Source organism: Lampetra fluviatilis, chromosome 46 (genome assembly GCF_964198595.1).
Source record: "Lampetra fluviatilis chromosome 46, kcLamFluv1.1, whole genome shotgun sequence".
Taxonomy (NCBI): Eukaryota; Metazoa; Chordata; class Hyperoartia; order Petromyzontiformes; family Petromyzontidae; genus Lampetra; species Lampetra fluviatilis.
Window position 1 is genome coordinate 4481676 of NC_136320.1, and position 20699 is coordinate 4502374.

Genomic DNA, 20699 nt, shown 5'->3' on the forward strand with positions numbered 1-20699 from the left:
TATCCAGACCCAACCCAGCTTGGCTTCCAATATCAGATGAGATCGGGCACAGATCTTGAGCACATTCCGGGTTATTTTGGTCATAAGTGTTCTCACGAACCTTGAATTATAATAGCAGCATTCATTAGGCCAGAGTTGCAGCCTATGAGAGCAGGCACTGGTGGTAGTCTATACTGCGACTCAATTCTTCAGTGAACACTCACCATTCCTGCAGTCCTGTTATCCGCGACTCAAAAATCAAACCAATCCGTGGCTCTTCCCGTTTTGTAGTGGGGTATACGCAGCGCTGCCTATACCATCCGCCGCTCTGCGGATAAATGGGGAGGGGAGAAGCAAGCTTCAGGTGATTGTTAAAACCTGTCCTTAAACCTGCGGTGTCTGTAGTTTAAGAGGAAGGCCATGGGCAGTCCCCTCCTTCTTCTGTCGTATGCGGGGAGTTGACCGGCAGCGTTCATACGTTCGTATCGAGCTTTCTTGTGGACGGCTTAAGAAGTAGCCTGATGAACGTTTTCAATAGTTTAGTTATATATACATACACACGCACGCGCGCTCGTTTAGCGTCATTAATGCAATTGCATCTCACAATCGCCGAGCAACCGCAGACAAGCCGGTGGAAGGCAGCCAGGTAGCGAGCCATGACAACAATTGCCCAAGCTCTGCAGTCCTCTACGTGACGCTGCCCGGCGAATGATCGGGGGTGGGCCGCGGCGTTCCAGTGCGGTCTGCGAATTTGAGAGTTGGTGTGACCGCAGGCCGCGGCTGTGGCCTGTTGCCAAAGTGTCCACCGGACGGTCCCCCCCCTCCACCCCCCCGAGCAAAACGCAGCGGAACAACCACGTCAACAACAGCAACGGCAGCGGCCGAGGGGGCGGTTATACCTGGGGAGAATTCGGAACTCAAAGCGCCAACCGAGGCCAATGTCGAGTAATAGTCGGCGAGACTCGCCACCACTTGGCCTGTCGTTTTGCCCGTCTTGGCCGGGTTGTCTGCACGAGTGTTTGTTTGATGCTGTAATGTCGGGAGCGGGGCTCGGCGACCCGCGGTTCCGGAGCCACGCGAGATTCTTTGAGGACTTGTTTGCTTACGGTGCATGCATTGTGTCGCTTTAAATATTGGGGGTTTTTAATATTTTTATATTTCCGAATTAATATAATAATAATTCCTCCTAGTTATTTTGGTTGCTGATCCCAGGTCTCGGAGGCTCATCTCCTGCAGCCAGTTTCGCGTTCTCTGACGAGTCTTAACGTGAGTTTTTGTTTTAATCCTCCGCAGTTTCTCAGAGTTGAGTTTGTGACTATTTTTTTAAGCGCACAACACGCACGTCAAATCGTGCGTGCGCGGGATTCGATTGTTTACGATCGAGGAAACCGTGCGAGACGGACGATGAGATGAAACAGTCGATTCTTGACCCTGAATCGTGGAAAATGCCGTCGAGAAAGTCGCTGAACTGGGGTACAATTTGTGACCGAGTCGGAATCTTTATAATAGATTACAGGAGGAGGAATCTGAACTGTGAGAGAGATCGAGAAAAACTAAGCAAGTCTCTTAAAAACTACATACATAAACAAAGCGCGGCAGTACAGAATGCACAAGTACGTACATTCCTGCAGATTAGTCAACACCAAACGCAAGATTTGAAGTTTTCGTGACTGCAAGGATCCATACTCTTTGGTTACTTTATACTGTAGTATACATTTCCTTGCTGTGGTGTTCACACCTGATGACGATTGCTTGTGTTGCAATCGAAACGTCATGATTTCATTCTCATTTTTATTTTATTTTCTTTACCTACGTGACTTTACCGAAAGAACCAGAGAGTACCAAATACAAGGCAGCAAAACGACGATGACGACGACAATCCAAGCCCACAGCCACACACTGGCAACCGGTCCCAGTGCGTTCGGTATCGACGCACCGTGCAGACAAGGTCACCGTTGATGGTCTCACGCAAAGCGAGCTCTGTATCTGGTGGGCGGCCGGAAACCACTTGTGGAGGTTTCTACGTTTTAATTACGGACGGAACCAAGTTCGCCCTTGACGCGGCAAGCTTCGTTTTGCAATGATGTCTCCATTCGTGGATTAAAATTGACTGTTGTGCAAACTGCGTGCGTGTGTGCGTGCGTTGCATTGTACGTCTCAAAGTCGTTATGAAGTACCGTGCGTCTGGATCGTGTTTGTCATTCACGCTCCGCTATAACCGCACAAAAGACAATTTTCATCCTCGCAGAGGCTTGTGGCTCTCCATCGAACAAAGACGGTCATCTTCAATGCGTGGTGCTTGCACATGCGCTTCTGCGGCCGTCTGGAACGCTCTTCCTTCTGATATTAGGAAGCCATTGGGAGCTATGCACTGTTAAGTCATCATCTAGATTGAAAACTCATTTCTTTAGAACTGCTCTTTGTGTTTAGTTTGTTGTCCTTCCCCCGCACTTCCAATTAGCACGGTTGGCTACGTACGGTGCGAAAGAAGTTCAACACACGTACAATTTGCTCATATTCCGGGGCAGTGGCCCTTCTGTAGCTCTTGATTATTCATAGGTAACAGTGGCCTACAGCGGCTGTAAGCTCATTTATCGTTCACTTGAGATAAAATATTTCTCCCGACGTTAATGACCGCCACCCATTGCCCATTCGAGCAGCGAGACGCGTGAACTCTTGCACGTGTGTGCATGTGTATGATTACGTGCGTGCATGTGTATGGACACGTGCGTGCATGTGTATGGTCACGTGCGTGCATGTGTGTGGTTTTGTGCCTGCAAGGCTCGTGAATTCTGACACGTGCGTGGAATCCCGTGTGCCAACAGAGGTCCCGCACACAGTGGGCTCCTTATCCAAACGAGTCCCTTATCGCAAAGTGGCTACCTACAGTCCATAAGCCATGCAGGGTTCATTGTGGTGCGTGTGTGTAGCGGTTAGCGCGCTGCGCTATGAACCTGGCGACCCGGGTTCGATTCCCACTCTACGGTTAACACCAGTGACGATTATCTGAACCGGTCCTGGGCCTCCCCTAGGTCGACTCAGCCTCAAATGAGTACCTGGTGCGGTGTGTAAACATCGCCACTGGGGAGACAAAGGCGGTCGGGCGTGGTGCTGGCCACCCACCCCCTCGTGTACCGTTCCGGCCTTCATAGGTGCTCGCTAACAGCACTTGCCCCTACAGTCTGTTAAGGCTATACGGGGGATCTTTGTCTGTAGGTAGTGTGTGTGTGTGTGTGTCTATGCGAGCAGGTGTGCGTGCGGGGGCGCAGTGGTGAGCGTGCTGTGTTACGAACCCGGAGACCCGAATGCGATTCCTGCTCACGGCCAATATCAGTGGTGAATATCTGTACCGGTCTCGGGGCCCCCCCCCGCCCCCGAGGTCAACTCGGCCTTAAATGAGTTACCTGGTGCAGTGTGAAAACGTCAACAAAGAAATCCAGGCGTGATGTTTTCTACTTTTACCCCTTGCGTGCCGTGCCGGCCTTAATAGGTGCCCATTGACAGCCCTTGCCCCAACAGTCTGCGTGTCTCTACGCGGTGGCTTTGCCTCTGCTTTCTATGAGCGTGAATATGTTGTGGGAAGGTGGTGACGCAATGGCTAGCGTTCAGTTCCCGGCCACGGCTGGGGATGATGTCATCTCAACTGGTCGTGGGCCTCTCCGAGGTCGGCTCGGCCTTCAGTGAGCACCTGACGGGTGGCGTGTGAACATCAGCACTGCGGAGACGAACAAAGGCCTCGGCAAGGTTATGGCCGCACCACCGTCAACTCGTGCCTTTGTGACCCTAAATAGGCGCTCGCAAACAGCGCTTTGACCTAAGGGTCTCTGAGGCTGAACAGGGGGATCTTTCTTTTGTGTTCAAGGAGGTGGGCGCACGCGTGCGTGTGCGTGCGTGCAAGGCAGTGGCTATGGTCCGTGCCAAGCAGAGTTTGATCAAATGAACACTGAAAATGTTCTGGTGCCTGCGTTGGGGTTTCTTAATGCCTCACGCCAGGTGTGCACAAAGGATGCAATTACTCGCCGCTTGGGGTTTAGGGCGTTCACAATGCTCCCGAGTGGCCGCACCTGACCAATGGAATTCAAAGCAGGGAAAACAAACTACACCGGGCAGGAAACGATGACAAAATCTGTACAGGATTAATTTGATTCATCTCGGACATTGTTGGCAATGCAGGTGTGTGTGTGTGTGTGACAGCTTCGCGCTCACAGCACTTGCCCCGAGCTGGCTCTTAAGGCTATCGGGGTGATCTTTGTCTCTGTGTATGTGTGTGCATATCCACGTCAGGTTTTTTTCTTTTACGTGCACAACTTTGCATCTGTGTGTGCTTGTGTGTGTGTGCGTGTGTTGATGTCTAAGTGTGGGGGGTGGTACTGTAGCGGTTTCCGCGCCGCGCTACGAACCCTGCGACTCAGCCTCAAATGAGTACCTGGTGCGGTGTGTGAACATCGCCACTGGGCAGACAAAGGCGGCCGGGCGTGGTTTTGGCCACCCACCCCCTTGTGTGCCGTGCTGGCCTCCATAGGTGTTCGCTAACAGCACTTGGGAATCTGTGTCGTTATCGTTGTATGCCGAACTTCTTTCGCACCGTACGTAGCCAACCGGTGCTAATCGCGAGGTATGTGGGGGAAGGACAACAAAGGAAACAAGAAGCAGTTCTAAAGAAATGACGTCTAAGCGTGCGTGCGTGCGTGCGTCTGTGTGCGCTTTTTGCGAGTCAGATCGCCCAGAAGTACGACTTGCAGAAGGAGCAGGAGTTGCGCGCGTGGATGGAGGAGATCACCGGCCTCTCCATCGGCTCCAACTTCCAGCTGGGCCTCAAGGACGGCGTCATCCTGGGCGAGTGAGTGGCCCCGCACGGCACGGCCGCCCCTGCCACCCCGTGCACCTTCCGGGGGGGCCCCCCCCTGGTTTGCCCTGGAGGTGGAGCTGATGATGGGCTGATGTTAGGGACCTGCAGAGTAATGATGAAACAAAAACTAAACTTTTGTTTTTGACCAGGTAAGGCCCACCTAGTGTGTGGCTCTTTTTCAGGAGTGACTTCGCCGCAAATGATAGCCCGGCGAAGTGGCTCATCATCGTGTGGAAATTTAAAGCGGCAGTCAAATACTCCAAATGCGTGATTGTTAATTCTAAACGAGGAGGGAAAAACTGCAGGTCCCGGAGGAAAAATCCACGGGGAGAGCTCGACACCGCAAACTCCAAATAGCTTCATTCTAGATTTGAAGTTTTCGTGACTCCAAATAGCTGTTCGGTTTCTGTTACTCATCGACCTTTCGACCTCCACTCATTCTGGCCGCACGGTAATTATTCTGGATCCGGTTTGATTCCTGGTCAAGGCTGCAAATAAAACGATAAAACTGCACGAACGTTATACACTCGGCTGAATGTTTCCAGGTCTCCTGGGGGATGCGGCGGCGATGGCTGGTGGCGTGAGGATTTGTGTGCTCGGCTGACGTTTGCCGTGTCCGCGCGAGGCTTTAGCGCGCCCCGTGGCTTTGTTTAACTTTGGGGCTTATCGAGGTCTGACGGTCGTCGTCGTTGTCTGTCGCTGGGATTGTTTTCTGTGTTTGTAGGCTCATCAACAAACTGCGCCCGGGCTCCGTGAGGAAAATCAACCGGTCCAAGCTGAATTGGCACAAGGTAATGGCACATTTGTGTTTTTTCTGTTGTGCGTGTGTGTCTTGTGTGCACAGTATGGGAAGCGGTAGTGTAGTGGTTAGCGCACTGCGCTACGAACATGGAAACCCCGAGTTTGATTCCCGCTCAAGAGCAATAGCAGTGGCGAATATTTGAACACGTCCTGGGTCTCCTAGGTCGACTCGAGTACCTGGTGCGATGTGTAAACATCAGCACTGGGGAGACAAAGGCGGTCGGGCGTAGTGCTGGCCACCTACGCCCTCGTGCTACTTGCTAACAGCACTTGACCCAACAGTCAGTGCAGGCTATATGGGGGTGGGGGGATCTTTGTCTTCGTGTGCACTACGATCCCTGTCACCTGAGTTTGATTCCCACCCATGGATAGCACCAGTGGCAAGGGGCACGTGACCCTAACGTGGGTCTCCTGATAGGTCAGCTCAGCTTGAAAGGACGATATCTTTGTGTGGTGTGCAAACATCAACACAGGAGAGATAAAGGTGGCCGGGCATGGCGCTGGTGACACCCAACCCCTTCGTATGCTGTGCCAGTCTCATACGGGGCAGCATTTGGTCAAAGAGGACATGTTGATATGCGGTGCATTCGTGTCGGTACCTCCTGGATTTTGTTTGGGGTCTCCATGTTTGGTGATTGGTACCTGAGCCTATGCTGTAGCAAACCTGGGGTCACTTGATATATAGAATTGCGCAATTGACGTGGTTATCTGGCTTGGCCACTTGAATGTTGAATCTGCATCGGCGGCCGTACGGAAGAAAAAGGCTGCAATTTGTAGTGAATTGTTGTCACGGTGTGTAATGGGAAATGTGATTTCAGTTTGCATTGCTTTTGTAATCGATCCCATGACTGGTCTTTTAGAATCAACACGCGTTTAGAGTATTTGGCTGCGATTAACTGTCTGCGTGATAAGCAACTTCGTTGTATAGCTCAGTGGGCCTTACCTGGTAAAATAAAAAACATCGTTTTAGTGTTGGTCTCGACGTACACGGAGTCATCGGCTGGACGTGCTCAACATGGCAACTTGGGAGACGGGTTGGCACCTGGCCTCACCGTTTGCCGGTCGCGCCATCGCCGTGCCGACCTTGACGGGCGCGCACGAGCGACGCGTTTCGCCACGGTGATTCCGGGGCTAAACGATGATGGGGTGGGGTCTCCCTCTCTCCTCCGTCCCCCCGTGCTTGCGACGCAGCTGGAGAACATCACCAACTTCATCAAGTCGATCCAGGAGTACGGACTGAAGGCCCACGACATCTTCGAAGCCAACGACCTCTTTGAGAACGGCAACATGACGCAGGTGCAGACGACCCTGCTCGCACTCGCCAGCATGGTAAGCTTACTGCCGCCCTTCGTCATAGCCCTTCGTCATAGCCCTTCGTCATAGCACATGGTTTGTGCGCTACGAAGAAAGGGGCCGTTGTCTGAAACCTTTCCGATTTCACACATCCTGTACAGTATATATGTTTTTATTTTAACATCAGAGTTGTCGGATGAACGCAAAAGTTGCTCTCTTTATTTCTATGCCAAGTCGTGTGGCGCCACCTTGAGGGCAATGCAATGAAATGTCTTTCTTTGTTTGGGGGGTTTTAAACGAAATAGATATTTCTGCGTCGAGCAAAGGCGGAGCCAGGATTTTCAGGTAGGGGGGGCAACCCCTCCAGCAATGAAAAATGATAGAGTTAGTAAGTAAGGACTTGTCCCTTGCTTGTTATTTGACGCGTGTGCGGCGATGGCGCCAGCCATCGATCGAGGGTCGAATTCGAACCGCGTCGTGTGATCGGCATCGCGCTCGCTGAAGGTGAATGCCTTCAGGGAAGTCGTGTCCTGTATACAAAACTGCGCACAATTATGTGAGTCACTTAGAACTGATTTGCCGTTACTTATTGCCAATTATCTCATAGAGTCCCTGGCACGTAATAATATGCTACACAGTGGCAGTGGGGGTCGCAAAATGCCGATTTATTACTAATAAACCCCAATGATGCGATCGAAAAAGATAGTAGCACACCCAGTAAACAGTCGTCTCGCTCTGCCTGCGGCTCCTAGTCACGTGCCACCGCCTCGTGGCCTACTCCAGTGTTTACCTGTGACCCAGAAAATATCGAGGGAGAAATGAGTCGCTACCGGTTCGTGTTTTAATGGCGGGGAGTTAATTTAATTTTAAGGAAACAGAAGAAATTCTCCACAAATCTGGCTGTCGCCTGATGAAGCTGGTTGTAATTACTGGCGAAACGTCGTACTCAGATTATAAATTATGTGGCTTGGCTCTCCAACACACCAGTGTGCTGTTCTAGTGACGAATTGGCACGTTCTGTTTACGTGACAAACCTTACTAATTGGCCGTGTCGGGTGGTGTCGGGTTGAACGACACATTTATATTTATACTCTCTGGTTCTTTCGGTAAAGTCCCGTAGATAGAAAAAATAATAAAATACTTTACCGAAAGAACCAGAGTATGGATTCCTGCAGTCACGAAGGCTTCAAATCAAGACCTTTATATTTACGCAATCTAACCCAAAAACCTCCTATGGATAATATTGGGTCGCGAAAGCCTGCTACGTGTTTGATGGCTGGGCGTGACTGCCCTCTGCTGGTAAACACCGTGACACTAGGCAAAGGGGGGCACTACTACATTAACGCGGTTGGCTACGAACGGTGCGAAAGAAGTTCAACACACGTACAATTTGCTCATGTTCCGGGGCAGTGGCCCTTCTGTAGCTCTTGATTATTCATAGGTAACAGTAGCCTACAGCCGCTGTAAGCTCATTTATTGTTCACTTGAGAGAAAAAATTTCTACCGACATTAATGACCGCCACCCATTGCCCATTGGAGCAGCGAGAAGCGTGAACTCTGGCACGTGTGTGCATGTGTATGGTCACGTGCGTGCAAGTATATGGTCACGTGTGTGCATGTGTATGGTCACGTGCGTGCATGTGTATGGTCACGTGCGTGCGTGCGGTTTCGTGCGTGCAAGGCTCGCTATGCATCTGTTAATGACTGGATTAAAGCCACAGGACCGAGCGTTTGGCTGTGACCCCAACGTTCCCACGACGGTTAGAGCAGAGGCACCGACGCCTGCGCCGGGGGCTGTGCGAGGGACCGGCCGGCTGGATCCACGAGTGGCTCGCCCCTGACGCTCGCGTGCGCGCGCGCGCTCTCTGCCGTGGTGCCGTGTGTCAGGCGAAGACCAAGGGCGTGCAGACCAACGCGGACGTCGGCATCAAGTATGCCGACCAGCAGCAGCGCAACTTCGACACGGAGAAGATGAAGGCCGGCCAGTGCGTCATCGGCCTGCAGGTGGTTTGGGCTGCACTGTCACGTGTGGGCCCCCCCCCGTCTCTTCTCTCCCCACGTGTACCAGTGTCACCTCGGTGCAGCATTGACGGAAGTAGCGACAAAATAATTAGTCGGTGGAGTGTTGGGATTTTTTGTTTAGTCTTCGACGACGAGGACTGTGATTGGACAACATTTATTGCGCGTGGCGATGACTGCGACGACTTCCCGGCACAGAGCGAATCGCGACTCCCCACTGTGACGAGACGCAGTGAACGGGTCCGAGTGCACACGCGAGTCCGAGTGCGCACGCAAGCCTGTGTCGTTTAGTAACGCTATTAGAGACTGCAGTGCAGTGAGAAAATGCCAAAAATGGTAATTGGCTATATTTACACGCAATGAAAACATTTTTTTACCGAGTTCACTGATTGGCTGACCTTATAATATAGGGGTGGGGGAATTACGTGCCACTTACGCAAGCGTGTAATAACCAAGAGCGGGGACCCTGCTTCGGTCGACCTAGGGCGCAAGAGAATGACGCGTGAACTTCATGAGCTAAGACTTGGGATAAGACTCCACGGGGCCTGGCTGCCGTGGCCAAGGGGCACGGCTGAAACAAACAAAAAAATGCCGACTGCGCTCTCACGCCCGCGTCAGTCCAACGTCGAAGCGTCCCTACCCGCTCGAGGACTGGGATGAAGGTCGCCTGCTACGCACTGCCCGCTATGTACTGCCTGCTACGCATTGCCCGCTATGTACTGCCTGCTACGCACTGCCCGCTATGTACTCCTGCTACGCACTGCCCGCTACACACTGCCCACTACGTACTGCCCGCTATGTACTGCCCACTACGTACCCCACGTTTTCGTGGTAACGACGACTTTAATTCTCACAAATGTGTACTTGCGTTTCGTTGACCGCCCCCCCCCCCCACCAGGAGAGGGTTGATGGGGTCAAGTGACCCCTCATCAGTATTTTCAACTCGTGCCCTTCGCTTGACTCGTCGAGCCCTCCGGCCGCATTGCCACCCAGCCAGATTTCTAATTATACCGCCGGTTACATTTCCCAGGAGGACCCGGCAGTGATATCACCGGTTATATGGGGGCGTGACGGTGCCGAGATGTTAGCGACCTCTGCCGGTATCAAGGAGGTCGTACGGTCGATCCACATCCTGTTGACACCTGTGTGTTTGGAGTTTGCATGTTCTCCCCGTTTAGAGTATTTGGCGTGCTATAAATTTCCACGCGATAAGCCACTTCGTTGAGCTATCATTTGTAAAAGCCAGGTTGCTTCTGAAAACGAGCCACATAGCTCAGTGGGGCCTTACCTGGTGAAATAAAAATAGTCAAAAAATCCGATTTAGAGCCAGCGGACTGACGTTGCGGTGACGGTGATGAACTCGCAGCAGCTGGAGGTCCGGCCGTCCCTCACCCCTTTTGGAGCCAACAGAATTATACTTTGTTGTGCTTTTTGCAGTGTAGACAAAATGGTCCCCACTTGGTGGTGGGGGGGGGGTTATGGTAGAATTTCCACAACTGCCTGGGGATCATCGACGGAGGTGAACTCCTGGCCACTTTGCTCGTTTGATCTAGGAGACTATTTGAGCGAAGAGAAACGTCCCCGGGCCCTGTGCTAGCTGCCTTTTCATTGTATGTTGTCGCGCGCAGATGGGCACCAACAAGTGCGCAAGCCAGGCGGGCATGACCGCCTACGGGACGCGTCGGCACCTGTACGACCCCAAGACGCTGACCGACAAGCCCATGGACCACTCCTCCATCAGCCTGCAGATGGGCACCAACAAGCACGCCAGCCAGGCACGTGCGAGGGCCCAGCCGGGCACGTCCAGACACCAAACGCAAACCGCCGCTCGTCGCTCACCCGGCCGATCACCCTCTTAGACAACCACATCCCCCTTCTCCGCCAACCTTCCCACCCAGCCGCATTTAAACCGCCCGCTTCCTAAACGTTGCACAACTGCAATAGACGCGCACGCACGCATGTCTCATTTCCTCGGCCGCTTCTTATCCCCCCCCCCTCCTCTCAGGCGGGGATGACCGCCCCGGGCACGCGGCGCCACATCTACGACCACAAGCTGGGCATGGAGCACTGCGACGAGGGCTCCATCCCGCTGCAGATGGGCACGGCGCAGCCCGGAGCCAAGGGCATCGTGTACGGCCTGGGCCGCCAGGTCTACGACCCCAAGTACTGCCCCGGCGGCTCTGAGCCCGTGAACGCGCGGGGCTACGGCGAGGACGGCGGCGGCGACGAGGACGACGACGAGGAGGAGGAGGAGCTCGGCGGCGGGGTCAGGGGTCGCGGGGCGGAGTGCAGCAACGGGCGGGACGCGGCGAACGGCGCCGGCTACGCGGAGGAGCGCGGCTACGGGGGCGCGTACCGCGGCTACGAGCGCGGAGCGGAGGAGGACGAGGAGGACGAGGAGGAGGAGGCAGTGTACCGGCAGCGCGTGCAGTGACGTGGGGGCAAAGTCTCCCCGTGTCGTCTCCTAACGAATGTTTTGTTTTTTCGTCTTCCTCCTCCTCCTCTCGTCACCCCTTACTCTGTCGTCGTTTTTTTGTTTAATTTTTAACGACGGGAAGATTTTTTAAATGCTGTACGAAGTGTAAACTGTTCGTTTTCTCCTCCCGCTCGCTTGAATTACCATTCGAAGTGCTCCGAGATTGTCAGTTTCCCCAATTGTTCTTCCTTTAACTCGCCCTGCAAAACCGGCACCCCGTATCTATGAGCAGCCCCTGCTGCTCACAAAGGGAATATTGTGTCGCTGTGGAGGGGGGGGGACGCGGCGCACCACTGCTCAGTGCGTGCAGCGTCAAAGTTAAGGAATTTGAACTCGCACAAAAAAAACTTTTTGGAGCCCGGCCATCAAACCCCAGACTACCATCCATGCAACTAAAACATCTTTAGATTTGTCCGGTTTTCAATCAAATTCGTTGATTTTCCAATTATCTTGCTCAACTTTGATTTGTACCTACTCACTCAACCCCTCTCTCTCTCTCTCTGTCTCAATATCATTCCAGCTGAGCAGCTTCCTTCGTAATGATCTTTTGCACGTTACTTCTACCCAATATGTTAACATCGATGTAGCGCTCTGCTTCAGTGAGCAGCATCGACAATTTATCGACAAACGTGTGCATTGTTTGAGTAACGCTTCATTTGTACGGGGGGGGACCTTTTCGGTTCATCAGAAATGAAGTGTTTAAAATTGTGACTTGAGATGGTTGAAACGTATATGAGAAATAAGGAAAATCTCTCCGGAGACTCGGCTCTTCATTTTAAAGACGCTCTGCCTAGAATGATGGACCAATTCCTTATTTGCAAACCAGAGTGCCCAGAGAAAGCCCGCACACATAGATAGGAACACTCAAACCCTTCCTCTTGTCTGCAGGGAGTACTGTGTGTGATTTCCAAAGGTTTTGATAGGTGATACAAGGGCTGGTAAAAGCCTTGTGCTGCAGCCGCTTGTGTTTATCACTGCAAATCCATTTAAGGGTTAAATACGTTCCATTAAATCATTTTACATTACAATACTTTCTCTACCTGTAGCACAAAGGACCAATGTCTTGAACTTTAGAGAAGTGCACAGCAACTTTTGACCAATTGTCCTCCGAGTTGTTGTTGGTCACGTGCGTGAGAGGTTCATCGCCTTAATCGAGAGAGCCGACACGCAAAGCACTGTGGGATTGGCACCCTTGGCCTGTGACTGGCTGCTTTCCCTCGCCGGGACAGCTCAGTGTTGTTAGGTTTGCGATCAGTCCGTAGACCACCCAGCGCGATGGGAACGTGTTTTTAAAACTATAAGGGAACAAAACGTACATTTGTAACGCGACTAATACTGTTCCGCATCGCGTTTATTAATTACTAGCTTGCATAATCATTCCCAGTGATGTTTTGTCTTTTTTTTTAACTCCTTTATGTTGATGATCCTAACTATATTCCGCAAACAACATAGGGAGCACTTGTGTGTGTGTGCGTACATGCAATCAGACACTGTATATAATAACACACTGATAATGTTTTCCTTGCTTACCAAGCTGACTAGTTTCCAAGCAGTCATGTCATATTTTATATTCGGCAGTTTTTTTTCCGTTTCCCCCGCCCCCAAGAAAATGTCACGTACGTACGTTGAACTTCTTTCGTGCCGTACGCAGCCGGCCGCGCTAATCGGAAGGTGCGGGGAAATCTAGAAGCCACAAATGCAGTTCCACGGCTCACGACGTGACCACAGTGCGTGTGCGCGCGCGGGCGCCGATACGTTACAATGCCAGTCGTCTCGCGTGTGCCGCTCCTGGACAGGTCTTTTTTTTTTCCCATCTGTGCCAATCGCTATCTTTAGCCGGAACCTCCCCTAGGTCAGTTTGGCCTAAATCGGTCGCCTGGTGCGGCGTGCGCTGTCAACACGCCGTTGCGTGGGACGGGGGGGGGGGCATGAGGGGGGGCAGCCGTACACCGTGCTTCTCGGCCCCACCACCAGCTTGACCCCGTGCGGAAAATTATATAACTTTTATTTTTAAATACAGCACCATATATACGTATGTTTCTGATTGCATGCACACGTGCACACCGACATATGACCTAAACGTGTTATTCTTTTTTTTATGTTTAACGTTGTCGTGTACATTTTTACGTAAAAGTGTGGGGGGGGTGGGGGGGGAGTGACCCGCGATCGCCACCGTGTAAAGCAGTCGGAACGGTCCTGGCGGTGAAAGGGGGGCCATGCGTGTTCACGACCTGCCCGCTGAGACGACTCTTTTGACCACCTCATAGTTGGCCCTGTCATGAATGCACACGTGTGAACGGGCGTACGTCAACAAACTTAACACGCAGAAAAACTGAGAACTAAAAAATGGTTAGCCTTCGACAAAGTGCCCGTCAAAACAATGGCGATCAAACTGAAATTGGGCATTTTTCCAAGTGTTCGGTCACTGAAACAACTTTGTACCTAGGTAAGACGTTTGCCTAGCAAGTTGCATTTTTTTTGTTGACCAGATATGAAATGACTAATTGAATTGTATTTTTTTCTGTTTTAAATGAGATGTTAACCCCAGCCAGAGTTTAACATTTTAGGTCAATTTTTACAAAGTGTTCTTGTTGTATTACAATTAAGAAAAACCCTATTTTGTTTTGCGTTTAAATATATTTGAACTGTCGTCTTACGATCACGTTCCATTCTATTAGGCAGTTGTACTCTGCTCCTACTGTAGATTAGACCAGTCTTTTAACTTCAAAACTAGAGTAATGAATTGTAAACAAAAGTGTTCTTCAATACTTCCTTGTATCATTTAAAGAGAAATGTTTCCCCAAAACCACTAAATAAAGATTAGATACCAGTTTAATTACTCGTCCAGTTGATGCACACACCTTCAAAATAAAGTTTTCTATTGAATTCTTCCCCCCCCCCCCCCCCACTTCATGTTGATATTTTTGGGTAATTTAATCATTTGCTGCATAGATACAAAGATCGCCCATTCTCTTCAGCGGACGCCGTGCGGGGTTAGAGGCTGGATCTCGGTAATCGTGGAATGTTGGGACAACGTTTGTCCAATGATTCCAACCACGTGCCAATGTTTGCCCGACGTTGGCATGTTCACTGGGGGACAGTCTTTGGTTGGTTGATCAACCACCGTCCATGAAACGTGTCAGTTTAGGACGTCACGGCTGAGGGCATTGCAGCAAAATCCACGGTTGTACCGTACTGCGCTCCGTTGTCTATACCCCCCCCCCCCCGCCTTCGGCAACTCGCACTAACCAGCCCTGGTGAACTACGGTGTGGGGAGGCCCTCATCCAGCAGTGGATTGGCAAAAAGATGTGTGCATTTAATTTGGCAAGGGGGCAGAGGTAGAATGTGAAATCCATGTTTAAAGGAAACAAACCATTGTGAACATTTGGGGTGGTTAGGATATGTTAACTACCTCGCCTGGTATACAGGAGGTTGTGGTTTCGATCCCGACCCTGACGCCTGCTGCTGTATATTTGGAGTTTGCGTGTCTCTCTCCCCGTGGTTGCGTTGATTTTTCCCGGATCCTCCGGTTTTCCCCTCCACACTTAGAATCAACTTGACGCGTTTAGAGTATTTGGCCGATATAAATGTCCACGCGATAAGCCGCTTCGTTGAGCTATAATTTGTGATCGCCAGGTCGCTTCGGAAAAAATAAGCTGAGTAAGCTCAGTGGGCCCTTACCTGCTAAAATTAATTTTTTATAGTTTTACGATGGAGAAACAAGCGAATGTTTTTTGGCAGTATCCCTTAAAAAAAAGCAGCAAGAGTATTTTCCTTCGTGGTACGCAAAGCAATTACGACCGTAGACTTGAGCTGAGGATCAAGACCTGTTTTTTCCCCCCCCCTCTCTTCCCGAAGAATTCCTGAAAATTGCGGCAATTTAATTAACATGCACAGAGAGAAGCCTGCCCCCTCCAAGCCCTGCGGCCATACAGCATCTTGTGAAACGTCCACGGACGACCTTGGTCAGGGGCTCTTACCTCTCTTTTCTCTCCTCTCTCTCCTCTCTCTTCTGTTCTCTCTCTCTCTCCTCTGTCTCGCTGCTCCACTCCGTGGAAGAGCCGCCGGGTCCCAAGCCTGCTCCGGGAGCTCGCACGCAACAACCCCGCTCGATGCGCAAGCGAAGTGCGCATCCTCGTCGGAACGCTGAAACCGCGACACCAAATCCTCCCCCTCCAGCCCCAGCTGGTTACCTGTTCTGGGAACATTCCGCCACCAAATGTCTAACCGAGGCATCGCGCGAACTGCAAAAGGGGGTTTCCACGATTCACTTGCCATCGACAACAACCACCCAGGCATCAACCGAGACCTCGACAAATGTTCCTCGCCACCGACTCAAGTCCCCGATTTCCCCCCCCTCCCCACGCCGCTGCTGCAACCACCCTAGAACCTCGCGCGGATCCGGTAAGAGCGCCGGCGAACATAGTGGAACAATGGTCCGGAACGAACCTCCACCCGACCTCGTTGCGCCCCTGCCAGCCACCCCCCTGGGCTTCCTGTGAGGCACCGGTTTGTGGAAGCCATCAACCGCATCGGAGCATCGACAGGGCCGATGGGCAACGTCTTCGTTGTGAATGGGGAAGTTAAAGGCACGGGGGGGGGGGGTCATAGTGGTGCGACTGTGGCCGTACCCACTCGGGCAACGGAGGATCGCGGTTTCAAAATAATTAAAACAAACCCACCGTGGTCTGCGCTCAACTCGACGGCGGGGGAAGCGCAGAGCGACACGAACTCTCTCCTGGAGCGCTGTCGTGGCGAGCGCGCCTCGGCCTTGTCACCCAGCTGCTGACGACGATCACCGGGCGCAGGACGAGAATGTGCGTGTACAGCGGTTTTGTCAAGCAATTTCGCTCGACCATACTTCACCACGCTGGCCGGTGAAGGCGCGGAGCATAGACGTGTGAGAGTACGGTACAACAATGACGTGGCCCCCCGCAGGAACCTGTAACACCTGTTTATGCGTGGTGGTCGTTAACGCACGAACCAGGCTCAAAACTGCTTGGCTTCTGAGAATCTGAAAGAGATTCGACGCATTCTGGGGAGTTTGGTCGTCGTCAGTCAACGGCTGTCGGATCGCATTCACTCCCGGCATGCGCTCGGATGACCGGGCACCCAGTGACTCATGGCACCCCAGCGAGTCCATCGTCTTTCGCGACTCGCCACCAAACCCTCCGTTAAGTGGCAGCTGGCTACACCATCTGAAACGACGTTGACGCAAAGCTGTCCGCCTCTTAGCAGTGCCTAGCTCATTACAGACCAATTCAGAATTTGTCGGTCACCCTGTGCCCTTATAAGTCACAACGTTCATCCTATACACTACACTATACACTAATATACACTATACACTACACAGCTACATAGCTGTGAATCCCTTCTCAGTACTTACATTTCGATTTCAAGCTTTCGTGACTGCAGGGATTCATCTTATTGGTTCTTTCGGTAAAGTCACGTAGAAGGGAAATAATAAAATTAAAAAAATATAAATACTATTATTTTATTATTGTATTATATTATGTTGTATTTTTTTATTTTTTTATTTCCCTTCTACGTGACTTTAACGAAAGAACCAAGAAGAAGAGTACTTACATTATTACAGACCAATTCAGACTTTGTCGGTCACCCCCGTGCCCTAATGAATCTCAACGTTCATCCTACAAAGTCCAATCACGGGAGAAACAGACTGATTTTCGTTGTTGCCCGGTATTGAAACGGCCGTACGTTGTATGGTCCTGAAAACTCAATTTGCCCGTACAAGAACAGGGAGTAACCCGTGTGGGCTGACGGCTATGGTTGACGGGTTGCGGGCGGTTAATTGGTCGGTTCAGTGGTCGGTTAATTGGTCGGTTCATTGGTCGTTTAATTGGTCGGTTCAGTGGTCGGTTAATTGGTCGGTTCAGTGGTCGGTTATTTGGTCGGTTCATTGGTCGTTTAATTGGTCGGTTCATTGGTCGGTTAATTGGTCGGTTAATTGGTCGGTTCAGTGGTCGGTTAATTGGTCGGTTCTGTGGTCGGTTAATTGGTCGGTTCATTGGTCGTTTAATTGGTCGGTTCATTGGTCGGTTAATTGGTCGGTTCAGTGGTCGGTTAATTGGTCGGTTCATTGGTCGGTTAATTGGTCGGTTCAGTGGTCGGTTCATTGGTCGGTTCATTGGTCGTTTCATTGGTCGGTTCATTGGTCGGTTCAGTGGTCGGTTCAGTGGTCGGTTCAGTGGTCAGGGCGGATGCGCGACGTTGCTCCGCGCGGCTCTCCAATGCCAGCGAAGGACCCCGCGGTCGCGCTGCAGACAACTCGGTCGGGGGGGGGGGTGTGCGAATTGGCACTGGCGATGGCTCTGTGGGTGCGTGGTTGGGCTCGCGGTGCCAAGGGTGTGACAGGAGCCGTGTGAGTGGAGCAACGCAGCGTGGGGGGGGGGGGGAGTTCAGAATCAGAATATTTGTTCATTCTGGAGGAATCCGATGAGCAATGAAGCTCTCTTTTTCACAGACCTCCAGTAGGTGCAGGTCAGAACGTTACAACGAACACGATAGGAGTGCAAAGTATAGGAAGGGTAAACAACTCACTTTAAAACATTATCAAAATAAAACTAAACTTTTTAATCTTAGCAGGTAAAGCCCACTGAGTCATTAGCTTCGTTTTTTTCGAAGCGACCTGGCCTCAAATGCGCACGGGGGCAAGGCAAGGGCACAAACACACCCAGCCATCTGGCACGGTTCCACCTTGCCAACACCTGCTCAGAGTTCCACACCTTGCCAACACCTGCCCAGAGTTCCACACAACTCCATAGACAACTCTGACTCAACGTGGCTCGCACCACGCCCGCTCTGTCATTGTCACGCTTCCCCGCTACCCACCCACCCACCCCGCACCACCCAAGTTTCGCAATGCGAGTCCGCACGCGTTTATCTGCAGAGTTCTAGAATGTCCGAGACGTCGGGTGGGGATTTAGAATGCAGCTTGTTGTTGACGGCGATGATGCGACACATCACGCCAGAACGCGCCAAATCTCCCGTGAGATCTCGGGAAATGAAGTGGTTTGAGCCCGGGTGGTGCTCTGATGGGATGACCACCAACAACGCGACAGGTTGGCACAGGGGCTGTTGCGGTTCTACATTTAATCGGTCGTCCCAATGCGTGCTGACGACGCCTTGCTGGAGCTGGACGCACGTGCAAACGAGACGTCCCATCTCAAAAACGTGGTTGTCCAGGCGACATTTTACGCCACTGCTGGTGGCGATAAAAGGGGCCGCCGGCTACAAAGGTCCTCTCTGGAGGCACCCTTCCTCCCAGAGGGGTATTTGGCCTACTCTTCCCCGCTGGCCGCACAGGCGGCAGCCACACTTTACACACGGGGCACACAGCGTGACCCACGTGGAGTGTCGGTGGGAGGAGATCACGCAAAGGTCAAGGGTCTACGTCTAGCGTAATAATTAAAGAAGGGCGCTGGCAAGGAAGGCACGAGAAAGAGGATATGGGGGATTGGGGAGAAAACTCAGAGACACGAAAAAATAAGAGGGAAAGAGGGGGTGGGGGAGACAAAGGCGGGGGTGCCGTGGGAGTGTGTTGAAACAATCCTTACGTATATAAAGGAATTGAGAGGCTATGTGATAAAGGGATGTGGCACCCCAACGGGGAGCGGCAGGGATGCGACTCCCGGCTCGTGGTTGCTGGCTGTGAACGTTGACGGCACCACTCGGTGGACACGGCCCTGTGGGCTCCTACAGCTCGTGGGTGTGAGTTGGAGTGGGATCCGCGGGCAGCCACGAGGCCTTGACTTGGGGCAGCTGATGGAGTTGAAGGGCAGATCGCAAGGGGCGTGAAACGGCAGTTGGAGTGGAGTGACGCTTGTGGAGTGGCGGGGTTGTGAAGAGCTCGAGATGAAGTCTGAGAATACATCGGAAGTACAACATGAGCGTGAAAGTAAACACGTCACCGTTTGTTCCAATTGTGGAGCAGTACATTTGTATTAAGTTATATTAAACCTTCTTGGTTCTTTCGGTGAAGTCACGTAGAAGGGAAATAATAAAATAATAAAAATAAAACATTAAATACAATTCTCACGACGTTTCAGCCACAACGCAAGCAGCCGTCCTCAGGTGAAGAACAGGTCTGTCGGAAAGACAGCGTCTGAATTCAGACGCTGTCTGAGGACGGCTGCTTGCGTTGTGGCCGAAACGTCGTGAGAATTGTATTTTATTATGTTTTATTTTTATTATTTCCCTTCTACGTGACTTTACCGAAAGAACCAAGTAGATGAATCCCTGCAGTCACGAAAGCTTTACAGTAAATCGAAATTCTATTAAACCATTTGGGTTCCAGCCATGCCTGATGGGCGGTGCCTTCCCGAACTGTTGATATCGTCACATTTAGGGCGTCGTTACGCAAGCTCGGGCTGACCTGCCAAAAGCAGCGTTCGTGCCCTACAAAGTGTTGGTGTTGGTGCTGTTGGAACGACGACGTTCACTCACCGGGGCGACTCGTGTGGCCTTCCTTTCACATTTGTATTGCTCGGTGGACCGAGGTAGGAGGAGATTTACAATAAAACTGCCACGCCCGGAGATCGTGGAGGACATCACCTGGGAATGAGAGCAATGCTTTATCTGGGTATTAGAGCAATGCTTTATTGCAAGTGGAATGTGTTAGCCAATTGTTTGCCAAAGTTTAATTTATGGCTACGGAAGTTATGATGTCAATGTATGTACTATGTTAAACTTGTTTCGCACCGCACGTAGACAATCGTGCTAATCGGAGGTATTAACCAATGCCATAACACAAGCTAATTCCACGTGCTATTAACAAGGGCCCTTGCCCGAAACATCGCATGTTTGTTCCCATGGGGCGGCATTGTTGCTACTATTCGGGTTCCAACCGTGTGTCTCTACATACAATATTCTGATTCTGTATATCCAGGTGACACTTCGGGTGGCCTGGGTCACCAATACGACAAACACAAAGCAAAGTACAGCGATAAGGCAACTGGAAATCACAACAAAAGCAATTGAGGAATTAAATCCGTAAATTACCAGATAACCCCCCATAATAAACGTGTCGATATAATGAGAGCACCCGTTTCTAAACTTGCAGCACCCCAGTCCAGACCAGTGCAACGTTTTGGTAGCTTTTCCACCGAGTGGAGGACCATTGCTTAATAATAAGAAGAAGAAGAAGTATTTCGCCACATGAACATGAAATACCCCATCAGCAAGTCCCATATTGCGCTACCAGTGCCAGGAACATTGCAATCTTACTCAGCCGAGAGTGACGGGTGGAGGGGGCGTGGCTA

General features: G+C 51.5%; 1 protein-coding gene across 1 annotated transcript in view; it reads left to right on the forward strand.

Annotated features, from left to right (window-relative positions):
- Window positions 1-14247, forward strand: part of LOC144947685 (calponin-2-like) — a 49747-nt gene extending 35500 nt beyond the window's left edge. Inside the window, exons 2-7 of the mRNA XM_078876962.1 lie at window positions 4698-4819; window positions 5553-5619; window positions 6821-6958; window positions 8810-8926; window positions 10570-10716; window positions 10947-14247. Coding sequence (XP_078733088.1) covers window positions 4698-4819; window positions 5553-5619; window positions 6821-6958; window positions 8810-8926; window positions 10570-10716; window positions 10947-11375 — 1020 coding nt within the window. The 3' untranslated portion in view covers window positions 11376-14247. The remainder of the gene's footprint in view (window positions 1-4697; window positions 4820-5552; window positions 5620-6820; window positions 6959-8809; window positions 8927-10569; window positions 10717-10946) is intronic.
- The last annotated feature ends 6452 nt before the right edge of the window (window positions 14248-20699 follow it).